The 11,488-nt window shown below is 45.9% G+C and overlaps 1 protein-coding gene across 2 annotated transcripts; it reads left to right on the top strand.

Moving 5' to 3' along the window:
- Positions 1–588: 588 nt before the first annotated feature.
- On the top strand, positions 589–10,423 carry rtn4rl2b (reticulon 4 receptor-like 2b). 2 transcript variants are annotated; one of them, XM_077237728.1, is made up of 4 exons: positions 589–810; positions 2,137–7,056; positions 7,459–7,685; positions 8,297–10,423. In XM_077237728.1, the coding sequence occupies exons 2-4, from the start codon at positions 6,930–6,932 to the stop codon at positions 9,374–9,376; spliced, it is 1,434 nt and encodes a 477-aa protein (XP_077093843.1). In that variant the 5' UTR covers positions 589–810; positions 2,137–6,929; the 3' UTR covers positions 9,377–10,423. The 2 variants fall into 2 exon arrangements, with proteins under 2 accessions (XP_077093843.1, XP_077093844.1); XM_077237729.1 differs by lacking the exon at positions 2,137–7,056 and having other exon boundaries at positions 592–810.
- The last annotated feature ends 1,065 nt before the right edge of the window (positions 10,424–11,488 follow it).

The raw sequence follows: 11,488 nt of genomic DNA, 5'->3' as shown, positions 1-11,488 counted from the left end.
TGAATGATGAACACATTATTTTTACGACTACTACTTATTCCCCTTCCACAGCATAAGGAAAAGCTGAGACTATTTGAGTGCATATGATGTGAAAAAGCATCTAAACTTACGTTGGAATCAATAAGAAAATCTTATTCATATCTTTTCCATATTGTGAAAACACATGTCTGAGTGTGTATTTCTTTTGTAGTAGGCTATACTATATATATATATATATATATATTCCTATCATAATTGTATTTGTCATACCTGTATTAATTCATATTATAATCTTTAATTAAAATCTATAATACAATATAATACAATCTATAATTGTGTATGCCTTTTTAAAAGTATAGCCTACTGCACGTTTTCCTCCGTTAACCTTATCTGTAGCCTACACACTGATTTCACAAATGAGGCTGTACAGTATTCCAGCCTGTTTACTAATACGACTCTAGAGTATACAGTCATTTATGTAAAACACCCGTTAAAGTTATTTAGTCATCCCTCTGAACCCACTCACTCAGACACACGCTCCGGTTTCCTCCCCCCACCCCCGAGCCCGCCCCCGCGCGCGCGCGTTACGCATGAGAGTTTCCGTGTCTTCCCGCGTCCGTGGGCAGCCCGTGCTGGACTATAAACGCGTCCGGTGAGCGTCGCTCCTCAGTCGCAGTCGAGCACGAGCAGCACGAGCACCAGAGCACCAGAGCTGACCGGCAGAGCAGATAGCAGCACGCGCACACTAACTCGCTCTCGGTTTGGATTTTGGGATGGAAACTCGTGCGACTACACGAAGCGCTCGCGCCTCCAACACTCTTACCTTCAAGAGTAAGTGCCGACTTTTGTACTGTAATTATCAGTTAATGTTTAATGATTATGCATCATTTTGTTGGCCATTTATTGTATAGCCTTCATGTTGAATTTTTTGGTTACATTTTGAAGCTTACAAGCTAATTATTATTATTGTTTATGTTTGATTGCTGCATATTTAAAGACATTCAATTGCATATCTAACTTTACAGACTATTGTGTATTTTACGTTATAATTTTTTTTACACTTTACATTAAGGTTCATTAGTTAACTACCTTAGTTAACATGAACTAAGAATGAACAATGCTTCTTCAGCATTCATTAATCTTAGTTAATATTATTTTCAACATTAACTAATACGTTATTAAGATCAAAGGTTTGTTGACATTAGTTAATGCACTGTGAACTAACATGAACAAACAATGAACAGCTGTATATTTATTAACTAACATTAACAAAAGATTAATAAATACTGTAACTAATTTATTGTTCATTTTTAGTTAATGTTGGTTAATACATTAACTAATGTTAACTAATGAACCTTATTGTAAAGTGTTACCAATACATTTAGCCTATAACTAACAAAAAATTGACAAATAAATCAATTTGTATCGTTTTGTATATTTTATATTTTGAAATTATATTTTATAAAATAAATAACAGAATTCACACATATTCATATATATATATATATATATATATATATATATATATATATATACACACACACATTGTAGTGTAAAAACACATTTTAATGAACACTTTTGATGCAATCATGATACATTTAGAATAATAATCAATCATTTGTTTACAATGGGAAAATTAGAAAGCCACTGTTAAAAAGCAATTATGCACAAAGGGTACACAGTTACAGTTTCCACATTAGTGCTGTGCGGTGAATTAGTACACCTCGTTCTAGAAGAGACGTGGAGTGACCAGGTCATGGGTCAACTAATAGGAAAATCTTGTGCTGGTCACATGAATACACGCTGTATAATTAATTCACGCCGTGCGTGTCTTTTCCATGTTATTGTGTAGAGTTACCGGACACCGTGAGCTCCCCTCTTAAATATTCATGAGCTGCAGTAATTGAATTGGGTTCAGTTTCACAAACCTGAAGTGAATCCAAGCTTTTTGTTTCATGCAAACTGTCCTTGTCACGGTATACAAGTTCATTGCTTCCTTCTCGTCTCGTGTTTATGTTGTTGTATGAAAGCACGTGTGTAGTGGGCGTGAATGAGTGTCATTCCTTGATCCGCTCCAGCTGATCGTCATCACATCACCAGCTGCAGCCGATCTCATCTCACCATATATTCTCACAGTTCTCTCATCTCCTTTGTCAGATCGTTGGATGTTGTCTCTTGGATGTTGTCTCTCCGTGTGGTGTTCCTGTTGGATTCGTTGGATGTTTGTCTCTCCGTGTGGTGTTCCTGTTGGATTCGTCGTCGTCTCTTCGTTGGATTGTCGTTTGGGTTTTCACTGCACTTCACGGGTTCGTCTTCGACCATCGAGGTCCCTGCGTCACCAGTCCACACCCGTGTTCCTGTCTAGCTTTTCATTGTTCATTAAAGAACTGAGTTTGACCTGCGATTGCTTCCGTCCTGTTTTTGACAACCATGACAGAACGATCTGACCCTGCTATGGAAGCAGCAGGTTCGCCGACCTCGTTGGAGGAATTCCTTCAGCACAGCGCGAGAAGAATGGATTCTCAGGAGAGGAATTTAGGGGACACGGGTCGTGCGGTACAAGCTTTGGTGACGCAGGTGTCCGAGCTCACCCAGCAGATCCAATTACTTCGTGCTCCCGCTGCGCCACCCACACCAGCTGTTCCCCCCACACCACCAGCGATCGCTACGACATCAGAGCCACGCCTACCTGTTCCAGAATCATACGCTGGTGAGTCTGCTTACTGCAGAGCATTTCTGACACGTTGTGCCATGCATTTTGCACTGCAACCGAGAACTTTCAATAATGAGCCAGCCAAGGTGGCATTTGTCATTACTTTGTTGACCGGAAAGGCGGCGTTATGGGGGACAGCGGTGTGGGAAAATCAAGACCCTTGCTGTGCCTCGTTCCAGGCACTCTCCTCAGAGATGAGACGGGTGTTCGATCGGGCCGTCGCGGGGAGAGAGGCTGCCAGGGTGTTGGCCGGCCTCCGTCAGGGTGACAGGTCGGTCTCGGACTATTCGATCGAGTTCCGCACCCTGGCGGCCGAAAGCCAGTGGAACGAGGCGGCGCAGTGGGACATGTTCCTGCATGGGTTGGCTGACCGCGTCCAGAGGGAGATCTACGCCCTGGACCTCCCCACGACGCTGAATGGACTCGTCGAGCTCGCTCTGAGGGTGGACGCTCGCATCACCAGAGTCGGGGGAAGAGCACCGTCCATTTGGTCTCCAGCTGGAGCAGAGGGTCAACGGTCCAGTGGCAGGGACGTGGTCAGCCCAGTCTTCGATCACGAACCCATGCAGGTGGGTCGAGCTCGGCTTTCCCGGGAGGAGAGGGAAAGGCGGAGGTCCCAGGGCCTCTGCCTATACTGTGGAGGTTCGGGACATTTTGCCTACAACTGCCCGGTAAAAGGCCAAGCCCGATAGTAAGTATGAGGCTACTATCGGGTGGGATCTCCGCCGAGAAGACCTCATCCACATCTACCCTCCTTCCGGTAAGACTGAGATGGTCAATTCACCAGCACGACTGTCAAGCACTTCTGGACTCCGGGGCTGAGGGTAATTTTATGGACAGTACTTTTGCACATAGACTTCAGATTCCCCTTAAACCACTCACACAGAGGATTGCAGTACACGCATTAAATGGTCAAGAACTTCCCATCATCTCGCTCATCACCGAAAACATCACACTCATCACCTCAGGCAATCACTCAGAAACTATTTTTTTTTATATACTGGATTCCCCCCTGGCACCTGTAGTTCTTGGACACCCCTGGCTCATTCATCACAACCCTCGTGTGGACTGGCAGCAAAGAGCTATTCTGGAGTGGAGCAAGGAATGTCATAAGTCTTGTCTGATGTCTGCTTGTCCGTCTGTGCCTGTTTTTGTGTTACAGGAGGAGGCAGGGGACTTGTCTAACGTGCCCGAGGAGTACCACGATCTGAAGGAAGTGTTCAGTAAGTCTCGGGCTGCTTCTCTTCCTCCGCATCGTCCCTATGACTGTGCCATAGATTTACTGCCAGGTAAGTCTCCGCCTAAGGGCAAGTTATATTCGCTTTCCAATCCGGAGAGGGAGGCTATGGAGAAATATATTTCTGATTCTCTGGCAACCAGTTTCATCCGTCCTTCCTCTTCTCCGGCGGGGGCGGGGTTCTTTTTTGTGGGAAAGAAGGACGGGTCTCTGCGACCTTGTATTGACTACCGGGGGCTGAATAACATCACGGTAAAGAATACTTATCCTTTGCCGTTAATGTCTTCAGCCTTCGAGAGGTTGCAGGGAGCGTCTGTTTTCACGAAATTGGACTTGCGTAACGCTTATCATCTGGTTCGCATTAGGGAGGGGGATGAATGGAAGACTGCCTTTAACACCCCCAGGGGGCACTTTGAATACTTGGTCATGCCTTTCGGGCTGTCCAACTCCCCAGCAGTCTTCCAGGCACTGGTCAATGACGTGTTGCGAGACATGATAGATCAGTTCATATATGTTTACCTGGATGACATATTGATATTTTCCTCGTCTCTCCAGGAACATGTGCAACACGTTCGACGAGTGCTTCAGAGGTTGCTAGAGAATGGGCTTTTTGTCAAGGCGGAGAAATGCGATTTTCATGCACAGTCTGTTCCTTTTCTAGGATACATCATTTCGTCTGAGGGAATGCGTGTGGACCCTGAGAAGGTTAAGGCTGTGGTAGAGTGGCCAAGTCCAGATTCCCGTAAGGCCCTGCAGAGGTTTCTGGGGTTCGCCAACTTCTATCGGCGTTTCATTCGCAACTTCAGCCAACTAGCCGCACCTCTGACTGCCTTGACCTCCCCCAGAACTCCGTTCAGGTGGTCAGATACAGCCGAGGCTGTGTTTGCCAAACTCAAGAGCCGCTTTGTTTCAGCTCCCATCCTCGTTGCCCCTGATTCTTCACGTCAGTTCGTGGTGGAGGTCGACGCATCAGAGGTGGGGGTAGGAGCAGTCCTGTCCCAGCGTTCGCCCGCAGACGATAAGATGCATCCTTGCGCGTTTTTTTCTCATCGATTATCCCCAGCCGAACGCAATTACGACATTGGTAACAGGGAGTTGTTGGCAGTCAAGTTAGCGTTGGAGGAATGGCGTCATTGGTTAGAAGGTGCGGGGGTTCCTTTTATCGTCTGGACCGATCACAAGAATCTAGAGTACATCAGAACCGCCAAAAGATTGAACTCCAGGCAGGCTCGGTGGGCACTTTTTTTCGGTCGCTTTGATTTTTCTCTCTCGTACCGCCCGGGTTCTAAGAACATCAAACCCGACTCTTTATCTCGCATTTTTGATCGTTCCGAACGCCCGTCTACTCCCGAGTGCATTTTACCGGAAACCCTATTTGTTTCCACACTCGTATGGGAGATCGAATCGAAGGTCAAGACGGCCTTAGAAGGGGTAATGCCTCCGCCCGGTTGCCCACCGAATCGCTTATTTGTGCCGGAGGGATTACGGTCCGACGTTATACAGTGGGGTCATTGCTCCAACGTGGCTTGTCATCCAGGAGTTAATCGTACTAAGTTTTTAGTCAAGCAACGATTTTGGTGGCCACTTATGGCTCGTGACATCCACAGTTTTGTTTTGGCTTGCTCGGTCTGTGCCACTGGTAAGACTTCCAATCGTCCGCCTGATGGGCTCCTTCAACCGCTGCCTGTCCCTTCGAGACCCTGGTCCCATATCGCTCTAGATTTTGTCACCGCCCTCCCGCCCTCCCAGGGCAACACAGTCGTTTTGACTGTGGTGGACCGGTTCTCGAAGGCGGCTCATTTCATTCCCTTACCCAAATTACCCTCAGCTAAGGAGACAGCGTTGACAGTCATTGACCACGTCTTTCGCTTACATGGCCTCCCGATGGACGTGGTCTCTGACAGAGGACCCCAGTTTGTGTCCAAATTTTGGCAAGAATTTTGTAAGTTACTGGGGGCGACAGTTAGTCTGTCCTCAGGGTTCCACCCCCAGAGCAATGGTCAGACCGAGAGAGCCAACCAAGATCTGGAAAGGGTGTTGCGATGTTTGGTTTCTAAGAATCCTTCCTCTTGGAGTCAACAGATTTCCATGGTGGAGTACGCCCACAATACGTTACCAGTGTCGGCTACGGGCCTATCTCCGTTTGAGTGTAGTTTAGGTTACCAGCCACCTATTTTTCCTAGTCTGGAATCCGAGGTCGCGGTCCCCTCCGCTCACGCCTTAATCCAGAGGTGTCACCGCACTTGGACTAGAGCCCGTGAGGCTCTACTCCAAGTGGGGGCGCGCACCAAGGCTAAGGCCGATCGCCACCGGTCGAAGCCTCCCGTATACGTCGTTGGTCAAAAAGTGTGGCTTTCAACTAAGAACATTCCTCTCCGATCCGTCTCTAATAAGCTTGCCCCCAAATTCATTGGCCCGTTCACTGTCACCAAGATCATTAGTCCGGTGACAGTCCGCCTTAGTTTACCTCCAGCGTACAGGAGGGTTCACCCCGTTTTCCATGTTTCAAAAATCAAGCCCGTGTTTCATGCTCGCATTAATCCGCCAGTCCCGGTTCCCCCCCCGCCGCGTCTCGTAGATGGGGAGACCACCTATTCGGTAAATCGCATTCTGGATTCTAGACGGAGGGGACGTGGATTTCAGTACTTGGTGGACTGGGAAGGTTACGGTCCGGAGGAGAGAAGTTGGGTTCCGGCTAGAGACATCCTGGATCACTCTCTGATCGATGATTTCAATCGACAGGTAAGGGAGTCTGGGAACGCCAGGAGGCGTTCCTAGGAGAGGGGGTACTGTCACGGTATACAAGTTCATTGCTTCCTTCTCGTCTCGTGTTTATGTTGTTGTATGAAAGCACGTGTGTAGTGGGCGTGAATGAGTGTCATTCCTTGATCCGCTCCAGCTGATCGTCATCACATCACCAGCTGCAGCCGATCTCATCTCACCATATATTCTCACAGTTCTCTCATCTCCTTTGTCAGATCGTTGGATGTTGTCTCTTGGATGTTGTCTCTCCGTGTGGTGTTCCTGTTGGATTCGTTGGATGTTTGTCTCTCCGTGTGGTGTTCCTGTTGGATTCGTCGTCGTCTCTTCGTTGGATTGTCGTTTGGGTTTTCACTGCACTTCACGGGTTCGTCTTCGACCATCGAGGTCCCTGCGTCACCAGTCCACACCCGTGTTCCTGTCTAGCTTTTCATTGTTCATTAAAGAACTGAGTTTGACCTGCGATTGCTTCCGTCCTGTTTTTGACAACCATGACAGTCCTGTCATGTTCCGGGTGGACAGTTTGAGTCTCTGCCTGGACAGAACTGCTTTCGTCAAGCAGGACATGTCTGGATATCAAATTTTGGCTAGTTAACCGAGCACTCATACCTCAAATAGCATCTGTCACGTCATGTTTAATCCAGCAGGACAAATGACAAAGTGTTTCTTCATGTCCTCATCACTCCAGAACTTTCAGTAGCTGTAGAACAGCTTCTTCTCACAAGCGAACATAACATCATGTTAAGTCTATGCTCTTCTATCTCCTCAGGTGGTTTGTCTCTGTGGTTGGTGGTATGGCTGTTGGCATGTCGCTGTGCACCGGGTCAGGCGTGTCCCAGGCTGTGTGTGTGCTACCATACGCCCATGACTGTGAGCTGTCAGTCTCAGAACTACACCGCTGTTCCCAGCGGCGTGCCCTACGACTCCCAGCGCGTCTTCTTGCAGAACAACCATATCGCCGAGCTCAGAGCCGACTCCTTTGGCTTCGAAACACAGGTGAGGGCGTATTTATGTTTATGAAACGGTTAGTTTCAATCCTTGATTCTGATTGGTCAATATCTGTGTTTTATTCACGATAAACACGGCTATGTCCGCTTCACAACACACAACACCCCTAGCAACCACTCTTAGCAACGTAAACACATGTTTGATCTCACTGATATTGTTCATTGAAGCTTATAGAGTAGAGTATTGTGAGAGATCGAGTAAGCGGGTGTTCTTGCATTTACAGTAGATATAGCATTTTCCTTCAGGTCAGATTTATATTAGAGATCGATATCTTGTGCTTTTAACAGCTAGGCTAAGGGTTTTCCCGTGACACGCTAGTTATTTATCAGTTGCATTTTGCTTCTCCGTGTTCACAACAAGTTTCAGTCCTTTCAATATAAAAGTCTTCTCTACTGACTGACACACTCATAAAGACTTCATCTAATGGAGAAATAATGTAACTTCTGTTGCTGGTCACAGTCAAGGACTATGTTTTTTCAGCCGTGACTTATTCACCATACAGCACTAGCCTCGAGTACCTTATTGCTTACGTAAACGTCATTGAGTTTTTTTGTGTGCAGATATGAGCAGAGATTAATCTTTACCTTCTGAATCCGCAGGTCCTATGGCTGTACTCCAATAACATCACTTGGATCGAAGCAGGAGCCTTCAGCAATCTGCGTGTCCTAGAGGAACTGGATCTGAGTGATAACCCCTCCCTGCGCAGGCTGGACGGGGGGGCGTTCAGGGGGCTGGAGCGCTTGCAGAGCCTCCACATGCACCGCTGCCACCTGACCGAGCTGCCCGCGGACCTGTTCCTCAAGCTCTACAGCCTGCAGTTCCTCTACCTGCAGGAGAACCAGCTGACACACCTCCCCGACGGACTCTTCTCAGACCTGGTCAACCTCACACACCTGTTCCTGCATGGCAATCGCATCCGCGTCCTCTCTGAGAACGCCTTCCGTGGCCTGGTGAATCTCGACCGGCTGCTGCTGCACGACAACCGCATCCGGCAGGTCCATCGACGAGCCTTCCGTGACCTGGGCCGATTGACCATCCTCTATCTCTTCAATAACACTCTGCAGGAGCTGCCGGGTCAGGTGTTGAAGGATACGTCCTCAGTGCAGTTCCTCAGGCTCAATGCCAACCCCTGGACCTGCGGATGTGAAGCCAGGTCGCTCTGGGAGTGGTTCCGCAAGGCTCGGATCTCCAGCTCAGACGTAACCTGCTCTTCACCCGCCCCGAGGAAAGGCCAGGACCTGAGGTTCCTGCGGGAGCTGGACTTCGCCCTCTGCCCGTTGCCTGACCCAGGATCCATGGCTGGCACTACAACCACTACCTTCAGCACCAAGACTCGCTGGTGGTTCTCAAAGAACAAGCCGGCCTCATCAACCAAGAGCCACCTTCACAAGAGCAGCGAGACCCTGAAGGCCTTCCCAGGCAAGCATCCCTCATCTTCATCACCCTCCTTTTCCTCCAAGTATGATCTCACAGTGGAGGAGGCTGCTTTACCCAAGCTGGAGCCCGAAGAGTACTGGGCAAACTACGGCAACGAGGACGCAGCCTCAGTCCCTTGTTTCGAGCTTGAATGCCCACCCGGTTACGACTCTCCCATTCTCCCATCTTCCTCTTCGGCTTCACTTCTGTCCTTCCTCTCGTTCACAGTACTGACTCTCTCTTTCCATCTGCTCTTTGGCTGAGCTTTCCTTCTCCTCCTCTTCCTCTTTTGTTATGCTCCACTACCTTTCTCCTGCGATCGGCTTATGCTGATTAATGCATAGAAGCAGCCATGCAGAAAAGGGTGACAAGACTGAATATAACAACACATGAAACACAACATACACTAGAACAGAGACAGGGCTACTGCATGTATGCAGCAAACCTCAAATGATGTTCTTCTCTAGAATAGGAGAACACAGGACAAGGAGACGAGTAAAGAGGAATATAGGGAGTCATGTGGAAAACGAAACTAGAGGTAAAGGTCAATGAGGGAAGTCTCTAGACAGAGAAGAAAACTCTCATACCAGCAAATGAGACTTTGTAAATTATCAATGAAAATCATATCATCGTGTAAATAGGAACATGCACATACTCAAAGACCTACTTTTTCCTACAGGAGTCTGAACATGCTAGTCAGTAGATCTCTTAGTCTTTTGAGTGATTGTTGGGGACCACACCAGATACATCATCACATTCAGTGGCTCCAAAAACTATTCAAACTACTTAAGCTACACTTAGAATGACTACATTTCAAGAAAACAACATTTCACAGTTATAAAACAATTATCAAATGATAAAACAATCGAGATATTCTAATTGGACAAATTCATATGCCAGTAGTTTTGATATTGTATTACATAATGCACTGATATTTTTGGAGTGGTTTAGGTGAATATTTTTGGGGCCATTGTAAATGATATGATGAAAAGGTGAGCTAATAGAAGAATGGACTGACAGAGACCGTCACTGATGTTTTTCACGTGTTAAAACTGTGTCAAGTACTTTAGGTTGTGTTAGTTAATCTGAGTTGTGCCAGGTACTTTGGATATCAGGTGAAGTTAGAGCAGGAAGTCAATGTTTAATTCAACCTGAAGAACTCAGGAACCACTTGAGGTGAGAGATCTGTGTTTTCTCTGTGTGTAAGATATCTCTTTCTGTGAGCACGCGTTCAGCTGTTTACAGAACAAAATGTCAAACACAATCATGCTTTGTCTTAAAAAACTTGTAAATAAAAATCAATGAATAAATATTCATTATCTTTGCCATATTATTGAGTGATAATGTGTGTGTGTGTGTGTGTGTGTGTGTTTGTGTGTGTGTGTGTGTGTGTGTGTGTGTGTGTGTGTGTGTGTGTGTGTGTGTGTGTGTGTTTAAGCAAAATGATGATGAAGTAGTCAATCTTGATTATTTTAAATCTTAAATCTCTAAATCTTAAATCGCAAAATTCTAAAATTGCCACACACACACACACACACACACACACACACACACACACACACACACACACACACACACACACACACACACACACACACACACACACACACACACACACACTAAATGTAAATCCCTAGTAGATTATTCAGTTAGCTGCCAGAATGCATGCAAGAAATTTCTTTAGTTAAATAATAAACACAAAGTAACATTGATATATCACTTGATACATTCATTTTTCTATTATCTAGAAATTCTTACCTGATACTGTATGTCATTAGATAACCCCCCTCAACAAAAAAGTGCATTGCTCAGAGTTTGCTCTTTCACCGCTCATTTAATGTCATGGACTTGATGTTTAATTTAGCTAACAGCTTTGTTTCTCCAACAAATCCTTAGAAGTCAAGTCACCTTTATTTATATAACGCTTTTACAATACAGATTGTTTCAAAGCAGCTTTCAGTGAAAACAGGAACTCAATGCAACAAAGGTTGTTTCTGCTGTACAGCAGATCTAGAATAAAGTCATTGTCCAGTATCAGTTTATCTTTGATTCATTTCCATCGTAAAAATCATTAGTTATTAATTTAACATTGCCGTTAAATTGCCATTAACACGACACCGCTTTCAACTGAATTAAACAATTAATATAATGAAATAATAATTGTATGATCATGTAGATAGCAGATTATAAATTATATTGAAATGTTTGACCGTCACAAGGAGACACTTTGGAGACACTTGAGCTTGGGCAAATTCTCCATGTATTCTCATATAATTGTTGTCCAGGTGTAACAATGGAGGTTGTAATGAGATCTCTCCTATGGCCATAAATGTGTGTATACAAACTTTCAAAAAAAATCAACCGGAAGTTTCTTC

The sequence above is a fragment of the Siphateles boraxobius genome, unplaced genomic scaffold (genome assembly GCF_051911475.1).
Source record: "Siphateles boraxobius isolate OS27281-9 unplaced genomic scaffold, OSU_SipBor_1 207, whole genome shotgun sequence".
Taxonomy (NCBI): Eukaryota; Metazoa; Chordata; class Actinopteri; order Cypriniformes; family Leuciscidae; genus Siphateles; species Siphateles boraxobius.
This window is presented reverse-complemented; position numbering and strand designations above follow the sequence as displayed.

Bases quoted from the DNA above. Each gene is read 5' to 3' on its own strand.
- rtn4rl2b (XM_077237728.1), top strand. From the start codon at position 6,930: ATGTTGTCTCTCCGTGTGGTGTTCCTGTTGGATTCGTTGGATGTTTGT. The intron at 7,057-7,458 runs GTTCGTCTTCGA...CTATCTCCTCAG, and splicing joins GTTTTCACTGCACTTCACGG to GTGGTTTGTCTCTGTGGTTG. The intron at 7,686-8,296 runs GTGAGGGCGTAT...CTGAATCCGCAG, and splicing joins CCTTTGGCTTCGAAACACAG to GTCCTATGGCTGTACTCCAA.